At 50.6% G+C, this 15,657-nt stretch overlaps 1 protein-coding gene across 5 annotated transcripts in view; it reads right to left on the bottom strand.

Annotated features, from left to right (window-relative positions):
• The window catches only part of SLC39A10 (solute carrier family 39 member 10), a 78,285-nt gene that overhangs the window by 7,479 nt on the left and 55,149 nt on the right, over positions 1 to 15,657 (bottom strand). For 4 of the 5 annotated variants that reach the window (XM_073306241.1, XM_073306238.1, XM_073306239.1 and 1 more), the window contains one exon: positions 671 to 861. The exons of the other annotated variant lie outside the window; for it this stretch is intronic. In XM_073306241.1, the coding sequence (XP_073162342.1) occupies positions 671 to 861 (191 nt within the window). The remainder of the gene's footprint in view (positions 1 to 670; positions 862 to 15,657) is intronic. 5 annotated transcript variants of the gene reach the window in all.

Below are 15,657 nucleotides of genomic sequence, written 5' to 3'. Positions count from 1 at the left end.
GCCTTAATCATCACTCAAAGAAGCAACATTTGTTAAATTTGACATTCGTCACGAATTAACCTGATAGCCATATTTACCAACAATCTTTTCTAAACATCCAAACGGATATGTTTGGGACCAAATGTATGCATCTGATGAAGTGAGCTGTAGCTCACAAAAGCTTATGCTCAAATAAGTTTGTTAGTCTCTAAGGTGCCACAAAACTCCTTTTCTTTTTGCAAATACAGACTAACACGGCTGCCACTCTGAAACCAGTTTTAGGATTGATCTCCACTTAAAATCAATCATGGACTGCCTTAGAGTATCCAAACACATCCTCACAAAGCAGCAAAAATCAAAGGATAGCCTAGAAGGGTGACTGTCACTGGGAGAGCAGCAAGTGGTATTAAAGAAGTTTTTATATCTTAACATGCAACCCTGAGAGTGAATGGATTTGGTCAGATGAAAACCCAAACAAGTCGGACATTGCAAAACGCTGGAGGTTTTCCCCACGAATTTACTATACTATACTTTTTAAGAGATGGCAAGGTATGAATGGCTGTCTAGAGAGTTGCCTGTAGGTGGTTTGCTTTATTTTGCGCAACACAAAAAAAATAAGTTACATTGTGGGTTATTCAAAGTCACAGATTTCATACATGCAGAATAAGGCAATACAAAATGATAATCTTACCATATCTACCAATGCAACATAAAGGAACATGCCCGCAGTGATTGCAAAGATCCATAAAGTGATATTATTGGCATACTGTCCAACAGCTGTGCCTATCAGCATCCCTACGTAAGCCATCATAGCAGACAGGAGGTTGTACACAATAGCTTGCTTTACTGTCATACCGGCTTTAAGCAGCACGGCAAAATCACCTGAAATTGAGACAGAATAATGAAAGTTTTTAATTGGCATAATCTCACAAGAGACTGAATAGATGCATTTGCCCTCAGTTATATTATCTAATCTAGCTAAGGAACTACTCAAGTGTTTATCATTGTGGCAAACGTACTGGAGGCTTTTTTTTGAGGGGAGAAGGGGCAACAGTGTATGACTATATAGCCTACAATACATACCACTTCCTGGATTAAAATCTGATTTCAAAGGCAACCATGACTCATACTAGCTGATATGGGGCATTAACAGAACTCTGAAAGGATCCCAAGCCAGCCCTCCCAGTTAGAGTGCAGTTGTGAAGTCCGTCAGGTTTGTGTGTACAAAAGCAGTGACGTTCAGAGGGCGGGGTGCTGGCTTTTTAATAAAAGAAATGCAGGTTCATTCTTGACCAGTCCCTCAGGGCTTATTAGCGTCGCTCTCATCTTCACAGATTCTACTTCGCATGTGCGGAAGGACGATAAACGAGCATTAGTGCCAGGAGGGAGCTACAGCATATGAAGTTGGAAAATGTACCACTGGGGAAGGGAAGAGAGTGATGGTCAAACAGATTTTCAGGAGAAGGCTAGATTACACAAATCCACACTGATTTATACATTACTGGCTTGAAATGTGTTACATTAACCTTGTATCCTACTGTGATGTCAGTATTAAGTATTTGCTACACTATAATTATCTCCAACATTAATATAGGTGTAGAGAGGTGGGGTTCGCACCTCCTTTTGTTGCTTTATTTTTAAGATAGGTTTAGTAGAAATCACCTGTGTCTAAAGATACAGGACAACAGAATTCCCGGACTTAATTTCTATTTCAACAGTTCTGTTTCCGTCAAACATATTATTTGTGAATTCTGGGGTGAAAAGTGACACTGATGCACCCCATGAGAACAGAAGACTTCATGTCCGATGTAATTCAATTTTTGGGATTATTCACAGTGACCTAAAACTGAAAGTAAGTAGCAAACATCTCCCACTGACAATTTAATCAGAGTTTACAGTCTGATGAAAAAAAAAAAAAAAATGCTTACCTGTCTCTCATAAAAGACAATTACCTGTTCCGTAACTGGTGTTCTTCGAGATGTGTTGCTCATGTCTATTCCACAGAAGGTGTTGCGTGTTTGCCACGTGCACTGGTGCCGGAAGTTTTCCCCTTAGCAGTATCCGTACAGGGGGAGCACCGCTGTGATCCCTGGAGTGGCGCCTCTGTATCACGTTATAAGGGGAGCTGCGCACTCCCCCCACCCTCGGTTCCTTCTTGCCGAACAACTCCGACAGAGGGGAAGGAGGGCAGGATGTGGAATAGACATGAGCAACACATCTCGAAGAACACCAGTTAAGGAACAGGTAACTGTCCTTTCTTCTTCGAGTGATTGTTCATGTGTATTCCACAGTAGGTGACTCCAAGCTATATCTGTTGGAGGTGGGTAGGAGTTCACGAGTTGCCAGGACGCAGTACTGCCCTGCTGAACCCGGCGTCATCTCTAGCTTGGGAGACGATCGCATAATGCGAAGTAAACATGTGAACTGAGGACCAAGTGGCAACCTTACAGGTGTCTCGGATTGGGATATGGGCTACATAGGCAGCCGACGAGACCTGAGCCTTCGTTAAGTGCGCCCTGACGATCGGTGGCGGGGGAACCCCTGCCAGATCATAGCACGTGTGTATGCACGAGGTGATCCAGCAAGAAAGGCTCTAGGTGGAAACTGATTGCCCCTTCACACGCTCGGCTGAGGCAACAAAAAGTTGCGAGGATTTCCGGAACGGCTTGGTCCGATCCAGATAGAAGGTCAGTGCCCTATGCACACCGAGCGTGTGAAGGGAGCGTTCCCCGTTGGAGGAATGGGACTTAGGACAGAGGACGGGAAGAAAGATGTCCTGTTCCATATGGAAGGCGGAGACCACCTTCGGGAGAAATGCCGCATGTGGGTGAAGCTGGACTTTATCCCTATGGAAACCGTAGATGGGGGCTCCGAGGTCCAGGCCCTGAGATCCGAGACACATTGGGCCAACGTGATTGCTACAAGGAAGGCTACCTTCCACGAGAGGTGAGACCAGGAACACGTGGCCAGTGGTTCAAAAGGAAGTCCTGTGAGGCGGGACACCACCAGGTTTAGGTCCCATTACGGTACGGGGGATCTAGCACATGGGAATGAGCGGTCAAGGCCTCTCAGGAAGCGGGCGGTCATAGTATGGGAGAAGACTGAGTGCCCTTGCACTGGCGGGTGGAAGGCTGATATGACCGCCAAGTCTACCCTGACAGAGGCGGGTGCCAGTCTTTGGGTCCTAAGGGACAGGAGGTAGTTGAGGATAAGCTGGAGCAGTGCGGACGATGGGGAGACTCCCCGCCCCACCGCCCACCTGGAAAATCTGGACCACTTCGCCAGGTACATCCGGCGTGTGGATGGCTTCCTACTCTCCATGAGGACCCGCCTGACTTCTTCCAAACACCTCCTCATCTAGCCACTGAGCAGCCACGCAGTCAGGTACAAGAACGGCCAGACTGAGATGAGGAAGTGGCCCCCGTCCTGGGAGAGGAGGTCCGGGTGAAGTGGCAACCTCCTCGGAGGGGCCGCCAACAGATCCAGGAGGGTTCCATACCAGTGTTGGCGGGCCCACGCTGAGGCGATAAGGATGATACGTTCTTTGTCTGTTTTTACTTTTTGCAGGACTTTGCTGATGAGGCGAAATGGTGGGAAAGCATAGAAAGACTGGCCTGACCACTGCAGGAGGAAGGCATCTGAGATTGCGCCCCTCCCCAAGCCTCCCCGGAGCCGGGGGGCAACGCCGGCTCTGGTGGATTGCGAACAGGTCTACATGGGGAACTCCCCACTCTCCGAAGAGCCGGTGAGTGACCTCTGAGTGGAGTGATCGTTCGTACTAGGGGAAGAAAAACCTGCTGAGGCGATCGGCTTGTGTATTGTGGACACCTGATAGGTGGAAAGCCCTCAAGGAGATATCGTGGGCTATACAGAACTCCCATAGGCTCAGCGCTTCCCAGCAGAGGGCCGAGGAACATGTCCTGCCTTGCCTGTTAATGTAGTACATCGTGGTGATGTTGTCCGTAAGGACTGACCACCTTGCCACAAAGGCATGTGTTGAAAGCAACACACGCCAACCGTATCGCACTGAGCTCCCTGACATTAATATGGAGAGACAGGTCCGAGATTGACCACATCCCCTGGGTTTGCACGTTCCCTGTGCGAGCTCCCCAGCCCAAGTCTGACACATCAGACACCAGGTCTAATGATGGGGTCACTTTCCGGAAAGGAACCCCTTGCAGAATGTTGCTTGGGTAAGACCACCATTGTAGGGAGGCAACTACCAGGATGGTACTGTGAGAACCTTGTCCAGCCCGTCCAGGGCCTGGGAGAACTTGGAGGCTAGCTAGAGCTGGAGGGGCCTCATTTGGAGCCTGGCATGGCGGACCACATACGTGCATGCCGCCATGTGCCCCAGGATCTGAAGGCATGCTCTTGCATCGGTGACGGCCTTTCCAGTGACAACGGCGATGAAATCTTTGAGGGTCTCAAACCTGCTCAGCGGGAGAGAGGCTGTGGCCCTTACGGAGTCCAATAGAGCCCCTATGAACTCTATGTGCTGCACCGGAACTAATGCTGATTTGGTCTTGTTCACCACGAGGCTGAGATCAGCGCATGTGGACAGGAGCAGTTCCACATGCGCCCTTATCTGGGACCGAGAGTTGCCCTTGAGAAGCCAATCATGCAGGTATGGAAAGATCTGTACCCCCTACCGTCTGAGGTAGGCTGCTACCACCGCCATGCACTTCGTGAAAACCCTGGATGCTGTGGATAGGCCAAATGGGAGGACCATAAACTGGTAGTGGTCTAGTACCGCCAAGAAATGGAAGAAGCGCCTGTGCCCCTCAAAAATATGGATGTGGAAATACATGTCCTGAAGGTCCAGGGCCGCATACCAAACCCCTGGGTCCACGGAGGGGATAATAGAGACGAGGGACACCATGCGGAACTTGGAGCAGACCATAAACCGGTTGAGATCCCGCAGGTCCAGGATGGACCTGAGACCCCCTTTCACCTTTGGGATCAGGAAATATCGGGAGTAGAAGCCCCTGCCCTGGAATTCTACTGGTACCCGCCCCCAGGTGCAGTAGTCGCTCCATCTCCTGCCCTAGGGTCCACAGGACCTACCAGGGATTGGGGGTGGTAGGGCAGGGGTGAACTGAACTGCAATGTGTAGCCCTTGGAAATGGTGTTGAGGACCCATTGGTCCGATGTTTGCGGGACCACGCCACCTGAAAGGCAGACAATCGGTTACAGAACAAACTTTATTAATAGGGGTTTTTCCCTGGCAACTGCCCTGGTGCCCCCCTGTAAATAGTCAAAACTGCCTCTTTCCCTGAGAGGGCCTGGGCTGTGAGGCAAAGCAGAACTGTTGCTAAGGCCGGCTCTTTTGGACTCTCCGACTCTTGTACGGGGGCTCATATTTGCTCCCTGCAAGTTGAGCCGACGTTTGCGGTTTGGTCTTGTCCTTAGCCGTAGGGATGTAGAGGCCCAAGGTCTGCAAAGTGATACGGGAGTCCTTCATCCCGTGCAGCCTGACGTCCGTCTGCTCTGCGAACAGGGCTTTCCCGTCGAACAGCAGGTCCTGCACGAGGGACTGGGCTGCCGCCAATAGCCCGGACAGGAGGAGCCATGACACCCTGTGCATAGGGATTGTGGAACCCATCGAGCGAGCTGCTGTATCGGCCGCGTCCGATGCTGCATGAAGGGCTGCTTTAGCCGCCGTCGTCCCGTTGTTCACTAGAGCCTTAAAGTCCTTTCTGTACCGCTCTGGGAGGAGTGGTTCAAACTTTGGCTGGGACTCCCATAGGTTAAAGTCATATGATTGATGATTGGCCACCCTGAGCTGGAATCTTGAAGAGGAATAAAATTTTCTACCAAAATTTCCTCCTGGCGTCTTTATTCTTGGGGGTGGGTGCGGGCTTGCCCTGTCGCTTCCGGTGGTTCACCAATTCCACCACCAGAGTTAGGTGCCAGGTGAGAATAGAGGTACTCGTGGTTCTTGGCTGGCACGAAGTACTTCCTCTCAGCCTTCTTGGAAATCGGGGCCAAAGAGGCGGGAATTTGCCACAAGGTGTTGGAGATGTTGGCTGCTCCTTGGTAGAGGAGTAGAGCCAGGTGGCCCAGAGCCGAGGAAGACAGTACATTAAGGAGGGAGTCGGATGGGCCCTCCATCTCCTCGACCTGCAGCTGGCAGCTGCACAGCATCTGCTTTAGCAGGTCTTGATGCACCTTGAAATCTTCCTGCGGGGCAGAGGGTGGCGGTGCTGTTATGGTATCATCCAGTGCCAGAGAGGAGGCCGGCACAGAGCCGTGGGCCTCGGCCGAGATAGAGAGGCCAATGAAGCCTCGGATGCCCCGGCCACCAAGCGGGTTCCCGTCTGGGAGGGCATCGGCAGCCACGATGCCCATTGGCACCACTGCCCCTGCCATGGGGCCCCTTGCCACTGTCCATGTTGAGGGCACGGTGGCGCTACCTGGTCCGGCCCAGTGATGGACGGCTGGGTGCCAAGGCCGAGGACACCACCAAGCACACGATCCTGTAGAAGCGTTAGGAATAACGGTGCCTGTGACACCGTCTTCTGTGGGACCGGGACCTCGACGTCAAGGACCGGTACCCACCAGAAGTGCTGCTCTGATACTCGCTTTGGCACCTGGAGCTACGGTGCCCTGGTGCCAATGAAGCGCGAGGAGAGTCCCGTGTGCGACGTCTGACAGAGCAAGAACTTAATCGTGCCGAGACCGGCTATGGTAACTGCGTCGCGAGGAGGAGCGTCTCCGGTGCCTGTCTCAGTGCTACCGCGCAGCGTGGAGGGACCCTCAGACTCCTGCCCGGATGGTGTCGAACCGGGTAGCCTGGCTGGCGTCGATGGTGGTGGATGTGAGCTGCGAGTTGACCGGACACCGCATGTCGAACAAGGCAGGGAGTGGTCCTTGGAGCAGGAGCTGTGCTGCGCCGGGGAGGTCTGACAAGCTTCTGGCAGCGGTTTGCCTCGGGACCGAGGGCCCATCAGTGGCGGAGCACCGTGTACTGGCAAGCTCAGAATGTCTCGTGCGGCCTGTAGAGCCTCCGGCGTTGATGGCCTCCTGACTGCAGGAGATGTGCATGCTGGCACTGCCGGGCTACTCCGCTTAACACGAGTTGGAGGTTTTGGGCCCGGGGGCGGGACGACGACGACAAAGGGCTGCCCAATGCAGGACCAGTCTCTCCCCTTTCCTTCTCTCGGTGCCGCTGCAAGGTGGAGCCCTTCCCCTGCTTCTTGGAGGGGGAGGAGTGCCGGCTGGTGGAGGGGCTTTTGCTGTGCCCTGATGACACAGTGCCGGGCACCGAGTCCGCTTGGCGTGCTGGAGTTGGGGCCAGCGTCGATTCCTTGAGGAGAGTGCGAAGCCTGATGTCTCTCTCCTTCTTAGTTCGTGGCTTGAAGGACCTGCAGATCTTGCAGTGTTCACTCACGTGAGTTTCGCCCAAGCAACGGAAACACTCAGCATGCGGATCACTCCTTGGCACGGAACGGTGACAGGAGTTGCAAGACTTGAAGCCTTGGGCATGGGGCTGCCCCGAGCCCACTCTAACAACTGAAAACTACTTTCTATGAGCTACTAACACTAGCTAAAAGTACTACTGAGATCAACTGGAAAGGCTGCACCAGAGCTGGAGCAAGAAGTTCTGACTCACCTTCACTGGCGGCAAGAAGGAACTGAGAGTGGGGGGAGTGCACAGCTCCCCTTATAGCGCGATATAGAGGCGCCACTCCAGGGGTCGCAGCAATGCTCCCCCTGTACGGGTACTGCTAAGGGAAAAACTTCCGGCACCGGTGCACGCAGCGAGCACGCAACACCTACTGTGGCATACACATGAGCAATCACTCGAAGAACTGTTGTTCTTCAGGATGCTTTGCTCATGTCCATTCCATTTTAGGTGTGCGTGCACCCACATGCATGGTCTTTAGAGATTTTTGCCTTAGTGGTATCCATAGGGTCAGCAATGGAGCCCCCTTGAGTGCCACGCTCATGTGCCAGTATATCAGGTGCTGCTGACCCTACACCCTCTCGTTTCCCTCTTGCCGGCAACTCCAACAGAGTGGTAGGAGGGCAGGTAATGGAATGGACACGAGCAACACACCTCGAAGAACAACAGTTATGAGAGGTAGGTAATGGTTGTTTCTTCTTCTTTACTGCTTCCTCATGTCGATTCCATTCTACGTGACTCACAAGCAGTGTCCACGGAGGTGGACTCGGTGTTTACGGTCTTCCAGCTTATGGCACTGCCCTGCTGAAGCCAGCACCGTCCTAGGCCTGCTGGGTAGGCACATAATGGGGGTGTAAATGTGTGAACCAATGACCAGGTAGCAGCTTTACAGATCTCTTGGATCGGCACCTGAGCCAAGAAGGCTGCTGATGACATTTGTGCTCTAGTCGAGTGCGCTTTGACTATCGCCAGCGGAGGCACAATCGCCAGCTCATAGCAGTATTGTATGCAGGCCGTGATCCAGGATGAAATCCTTTGAGCAGACACTGGGCGACCTTTCATCCTGTCTGCCACCGCAATGAACAGCTGCGTTGATTTACAGAATGGCCGCGTCCTGTCGATATAGAAGGCCAGTGCCCTTCGGATGTCCAGGGCATGTAACCTGTGCTCCTCTTCAGATTTATGAGACTTTGGAAAGAAGACTGGTAAGAAAATGTCCTGGCCGGTATGAAACTGGGAAACTACCTTGGGCAGGAACGCCAGGTGCAGCTGTAACTGGACCTTATCCTTTGCAGAACACCATATAGGGTGGTTCTGACATAAGTGCCCTGATCTGAGACACTCTGTGGGTGGACATAACCGCCACCAGGAATGCTACATTTCAGGAGAGGAGGAGAAGAGATCAGGAAGCCAGAGGTTCGAAGGGAGGCCCCATGAGCCTCCACAGCATGAGATTCAAATCCCAGGGAAGAACAGGATCCCGGACGTGAGGATAAAGACGCTCCAGACCTTTCAAGAACTGGGCCATCACGTTGTGAGCAAAGACCAACCTGCCTTGGAAAAGAGGGTGGAAAGTCTAAATAGCAGCTAGGTGGATCCTAAACGATGACAGGGATAAGCTCTGAAGTTTGAGGTGCAGAAGATAATCCAGGATCACCTGCAGCAAGGTCTGTGTGGCCAGGACGCATTGATCCGAAGCCCAGAATGTGAATCTTTTCCACTTTGCACGGTAAGTCGCTTTGGTGGATGGCTTTCTGCTACCCAGCAAGACCTGTTGCACCCAGATCAAACATTCCCGCTCTTCCGCATTCAGCCATGCGGCAGCCATGCTGTCAAGTGCAATGCCTCCAGGTTTGGGTGCAGGAGATAGCTGTGGTCCTGGGACAGCAGGTCGGGCCAGGGAGGGAGTTGCAGCAGCATGGCTACCAAAAAGTGCAGCAGTGTACCAAATCAGTGCTGGCGAGGCCATTCAGGGGCTAACACGATAACCTTTGCCTTGTCCTGTTTAATCTTCACGAGGACTCCCTGGATCAATGGCACCAACGGGAAGGTGTACATCAGGGCTTCTGACCATGGAAGCAGGAAAGCATCCGACAGGGAACTCCTGTCCATCCCCCAGAGCTAACAGAATACGTGGCATTTCCTGTTCTGGTGAGATGCGAACAAGTCCACCTGGGGAGTCCCCCACTTTCAGAAGATCATACTGGCTGCCTCCAGGTGGAGCGACCATTCGCGGTGAGACGAGAGTCCTGCTGAGGCGATCTGCTAGCACAGCGTTTCTCAAACTGGGTTCCGTGGACCCCTGGGGGTTCCCAAGGTACTCCTTGGGGTCCACGGGCCCCACTGATCAACTTCTTCCCCCTCTCCCAGTGCTAAAAGTCCGGCAGTGCAGTGGGACTAAGGCTCCCTGCATGCCCTGGCTCTGTGCTGCTCCCAGAAGTAGCCAGCATGTACCTGTGGCCACTGGGGAAGTGTGTGTGGGGGGAGGGCAGGGAGTCTTCGCACGCTGCCCCCTGCTCTGAGTGCTGATTCTGTAGCTCCCACTGGCAGGGAACTGCGGCCAATGGGAGTTGCAGGGGCTGTGCCTGTGGGCAGGGACAGTGCGCAGAGACACCCTGCCCCCAACATAGGAGCCGCATCCAAAGTGCCAGACGCTTTCAGGAGCTGCTCAAGGAAAGCGCAGCCCTACCGGAGCCTGCACCCCTCACTCCCTCCCACACCTCAACCCCCTGCCCCAGCCCAGAGCCTGCACCCCACACTGTATCCCAACCCCCTTCCCCAGGCCAGAGCATGCACCCCTCACTCCCTCCTGCACCCCAACCCCCTGCCCCAACCCAGAGCCTGCACCCTGCACTCCATCCCGCATCCAAACTCCCTCCCAGATCCCACACCTCCTCCTTCACCCCAACCCCCCGACCGAGCCTGGTAAAAGCAAGTGAAGGTGGAGGAGACGAGTGACAGAGGGAGGGGGGAATGGAGTGAGTGGGGGTGGGAAGAAGTGGGGCAAGGGTGGAATGGGGGCGGGGTCCCTGAAAATTTTAAAATCAAAATGAGGGCCCTTGGGTTGCTAAAGTTTGAGAACTGCTGTACTAGCATATTCTTGGTCCCACGCAGGTGCATGGCTACCAGATGAATGGCATGCCACACACAGAAGTCCCCAAGGCGGAGAGCTTCTTGGCAAAGGGCTGACGACCTGGCTCTGCCATGTTTGTTGATGCAATACATCGTGGTGGTATTGTCAGTAAGGACCTGCACTATCTGGCCCCTCAGGTGGGGCAAGAACAGCCCGTAGCTCCCTGAAATTGATGTGAAGGGCCAGATCGTGCTACAGCCAGCAGCCTTAAGTGCTGAGCTAACCAAGGCGGGCTCCCCAGCCCAGGTCCGAAGCATCAGAGACCAGGGTCTGCGACAAGGCAGTGGCCATGAAAAGAACTGACCACGTACGTGCCCAGCTACCGTAGGCATGTGTGAGCTGTTATGAGTTGGTGGTTCTTCACATGGGAGATCAGGTCTGACATGGTCGGAAGAAGCACCTCTGGAGGAAAGGCTCTGGCTCACGTGGAGTTGAGAACTGCCCAAATGAACTCTGTGTTGGACTGGCCTTAAGGTGGATTTTTTTCTCATTTATCAACAGGCCCAGGTCGCAGCAGATGGAATGCACCAGATCGAGGTTTCTCTGCATTTGTTCCCGAGACCTGCCCTTGATGAGCCAATTGTTGAGATACGGGAAGACCTGGACCCCCCGACGTCTGAGGTAAGCGGCCACTGGTGCCATACATTTCGTGAAGACCCTTGGAGCCGATAAGAGCCCAAAGGGGAAAGCCGTAAATTGGAAAGGGCGTTTGCCCGCTAAAAAACAGAAGAAATGCCTGTGACCTTGGAATACAGAAATATGGAAATAGGCACCTTTCAAGTCAAGGGCAGTGTACCAGCCTCCCGGATCCAGGGAGAGGATAATGGAGGCCAGGGAGACCATGTGAAATTTCAACTTTTTGAGAGACGTGTTGAGGTGTCACAGGTCCAAAATGGGTCTGATGGCCTCTTTTGTTTTCAGGATTAGGAAATAATGGGAGCAGAATCCTTTCCCTGTCATGTCCCAAGTGTCGTCCTCCTCCACCACCCTCACGGGCGGGAGGTTCTCAACCTCTTGGCTGACGAGTTGCTCGTGAGAAGTGTCCCTGAAAATGGATGAGAAGGAGGGAAGGGTGGAAAGGAGGGGCAGCCGAAAACTGCTGGGTGCAACCTTGAGATGCTGTGTCCAGTACCCAACGGTTTGAGGTGACTCGGGACCAGGCCAAGCAGAAGGGACAAAGACGGTTGAGGAAAGAGTGGGGTGGATCCTGGGAGGTGACTGGGGTGTTGCTCTCAACCGCACCCTGAAAATGAGTGCTTCTGGCCCCTGGGGTTTTTTGTTGGGCCGGGCTGTGCAGGTGAGCTGGAGGAAGGGTGACAGCAGCTGAAACTAATGACTCTGTCCCTTCTCCTTGCAGACCCTCTGCCAAGGCCTAGGTGGCAGCTGGAACTGCTTTCTCGCAGGCTGAGGTGTATGCATGACCAGAGAGCGAAAGATGGCCCTGGTGTCTTTTAGCCCATGAAGCATCACATCCGTCTGGTCCGAAAAGAGACCACTCCCTTTGCCCCCTGGATGGAGGCTGGCATTTCTTGGGAGAGTCCGGACGTCTTAAGCGAGGTACCGCTCCTCATGACCACCGCCGATGTGACCACCCTGGCTGCCGAGTCCACTGTGTCCCATGCCATCTGGAGGGAGCACCTGGCAGCCGCAGTGCCCTCCTCGACCAGGGTGCCACATTCTTGGGGCAAACCCTGAGGGAGGCACTCCTTGAATTTATGGATGGAGTTCCATAAGTTAAAATTTTATCAGCCCAAGAGGGCCTGATTGTTTGACACATGGAACTGCAAACTGGCCGTTGAATAAATTTTTCTTCCAAACAGGTCCAACCGTTTGGCCTCTTTATTTTTGGGGGTCCAGCTGGTATGCCCGTTTGTCTCTTTCATTGGCCACAGAAATCACCGGCGCGCCTGGGGGAGGGCCGGTATAAAGACAATCAAACCCTTTGGCTGGGACAAAATATTTCTTTCCAGACCGTTTTGAGGGGGGAAGGGATGGACGACGGAGTTGCCAGAGGGCCTTGGCAATCTTAAGGACACCACCGTGAAAGTTAGTGTGACATGATAAAAAGCTTTGAACGCAACTGTGTGGAACCCTTAAGGTATAACTAAGTCTTCAGCATTTTTAGTCTGTAGAAAATAGATCTTTAGCTAACAGAACAGTTCTCACCTAGATTTTACATAGAGCATCCAAAATTCCAACTTGCATTTCCGCCCTCTAAATTAGGCCTCATTTCTTCCAAAATGCCTTAAAAATCACCAACTTATCATTTGACTGCAATGTGAAATTGAATGACTGAATGCTGATGTGACCCAACCAAAGAGTGACAGATGCTATACAAGTTTCCCTATATAGCTCTTCCAGAATTCCACCATACCATGCCTCCCCTAAGCATAACAAATGCAGAGCTGAAATGTGGATTACTGTTATTTTAATGTTCCTTTCCATATGTGACTCATCTTGTATTTCAAGAGTTGAGCTCTTGCCAGAAGTGTGGCACTTAAGCCACTTAGCTCCCTCTCCAATTACTTTTACAGCTAAAAAAAAAAAAATCTTTATTTTCTCTGTTTCATGTCTGCTTTTATAAGCTTCTTCAGGATGCTGAACACATGATGATGCTAAAAATTCTCATCTACTCAGAGCATGTCAGTCATGCTGACTTTTATACATTGTTATTAAAATTACTTTATCTCCTAAATGCATCTTGATGTAACAAACTGTGGTAGGATTATGTATTTCCCTGATTTAAAAGAAGATTTTATGTTGCATAACACTGAAGTTTCTACAAGAAGCCTAGTAGAGAGAGCACTAAACTTGGACTCAGGAGATCTAGGTTTTCTTCCCAGCTGTGGCACTGGTCTGCTGTGCCTATGGAAAGTCACTTTCCTTTCCTGTGTTTCAGTTTTGCCATATGTAAAATAGGGAAAAAACTGGCCTCTTCTGTAAAGCTTTGAGATCTGCTGATGAAAAGCACTATATAACTGCTAGGTATTATTATGATTCTTCATTTGGATCAAACAATCTTTTGGCTTTAAAGAAATAGGAGACTGATAGAATCAGTATCTAGTTCATCTGGTGGAAGGTTTTATACTATGATGTACATGCAGTTTTGGATACAGTAAGATAGTTTCAAAGATGAAAAGGAGTACTTGTGGCACCTTAGAGACTAACCAATTTATTTGAGCATAAGCTTTCGTGAGCTATCATGATATCTATTACCAGCAGGAGAGTGGGGTTGGGGGAGGTATTTTTTCATGCTTTGTGTGTATAAAAAGATCTTCTACACTTTCCACAGTATGCATCCGATGAAGTGAGCTGTAGCTCACGAAAGCTTATGCTCAAATAAATTGGTTAGTCTCTAAGGTGCCACAAGTACTCCTTTTTTTTTTGCGAATACAGACTAACACGGCTGTTACTCTGAAACCCATAGTTTCAAAGCAGATTGATCTACCGACTACTTTCCTGCTACCGTGCTCAGTGAATTGTTGTGTTTTCAGCACAAATCTCATCCATACCTCTAGAACATCTTGTTTTTCCAAGAGACAGATTCACAGCTAATCTGTTAATTCCATGAATTTTTCCCCCAGATTAAATATTTTACCCACTCGGAAACAGATTTCTACCAGGTAGCTATCACATCTCAAATGCTTATGAACACAGTAGTCCTATCTGCTTTTGCATTTCTAGCCACTGACTTATTCTTGAGTGGTAACAGAGCTATCAATCAGGATTGGGACCTCATTGTTTTATGTGTTGTACAAATAGGCAACACACACAGTCCCCGTCTGAAAGCATTTACAAGCCACACAGACAAGTGACAAAGTGCGGTGGGGCAGGGATTCAAAATATATATCTAAACACAAACACACAATATTTTAACATTATTTATAATAGGGAAAGTAAGTCTGACTGTCCTCATCTGCCTGAAGTTCTTTAGTTGACTGATTTCTTATGCACATTATGGCAGAGATTAGGGTAACCCAAACAGTAGTTGAAGAATGAGATATGATACCCGGTATTTACATCATACTTTCCAAAACTGCATTAAAGTATAATCCTTCTCTGCACTTGCATCAGCATCCTTTTGCCATTTACTTTAATAAAAGGACAATCAGGCCCAGAATGAGGATTCTGGAGATTAAGAACATTTGTCAGAAGAAGTGTTGTGGCATATTCAAAGTTTATTACTCTGATTTTTGAAAGTTAAATTCAGTTTTGTTTTCTTAATAATGCAAATTCAAATAAATTATCAGTTTCAGCACTGTTTAGCATTCAGTGCTTTTTCAGCAGTAAGCACTATTTCAAAAATTAAAGGACAAGACAAAATGTTCTTACGAATGTGACCACTCCAGATTTTCATAAATTTGCAGAACACTGGAAACTAAAATATCCTGAAGTGTTCTGATTGGTGTGTTTTATTAATCACATACTCTGGGACTAACTTCACTGATAACGATTCTCAGGTGCAAGATTACCAAATCATGCTAGGAAAAAAACCAGTTACTCACCTTCTCATAACTGTTGTTCTTCGAGATGTGTTGTTCACGTCCATGCCAATCAGGTGAGAGCGTGCGCCGTGTGCACGATTGTCGGAAAGTTTTTCCTTAACAGCACCCGTTAGGTCAGCCGCGGAACCCCGTGGAGTGGCGCCTTTATGGCGCTCAATATATGACCGTGCCGACCTGACCCCCGCTTCAGTTCCTTCTTGCCAGCTACTCCGACAGAAGGGAAGGGGGGTGGGTATTGGAATGGGCGTGAACAACACATCTCGAAGAACAACAGTTATGAGACGGTGAGTAACCGTTTATTCTTCGAGTGCTTGTTCACATGAATTCCAATCAGGTGACTTCCAAGCTCTACCATGGAGGTGGGGTCGGAGTCAAGGAACCACTGATTGGAGCACCACTCATGATGGGTGACAGCGTTGTGAGAGGTGAATGTATGCACCGATGACCAAACAGCTCTGCACTTCTGTACAGGGACTTGGGCCAGAAATGCTGCTGAAGAAGCTTGAGCTCTTGTGGAGTGTGCCATAACAGGCAGAGCTGGGACCTTGGCCCAGCTCAGAGCATGTGCGGATACAGTCTGCGATCCAAGACAAATACGCTGAGAAGAGATCGTGAGTCCTTTCTCCGATCTG

Source organism: Lepidochelys kempii, chromosome 11 (assembly GCF_965140265.1).
Source record: "Lepidochelys kempii isolate rLepKem1 chromosome 11, rLepKem1.hap2, whole genome shotgun sequence".
Classification (NCBI taxonomy): domain Eukaryota; kingdom Metazoa; phylum Chordata; order Testudines; family Cheloniidae; genus Lepidochelys; species Lepidochelys kempii.
Note: the sequence above shows the minus strand (reverse complement) of the source record. Positions and strands in the feature narration are given on the sequence as shown.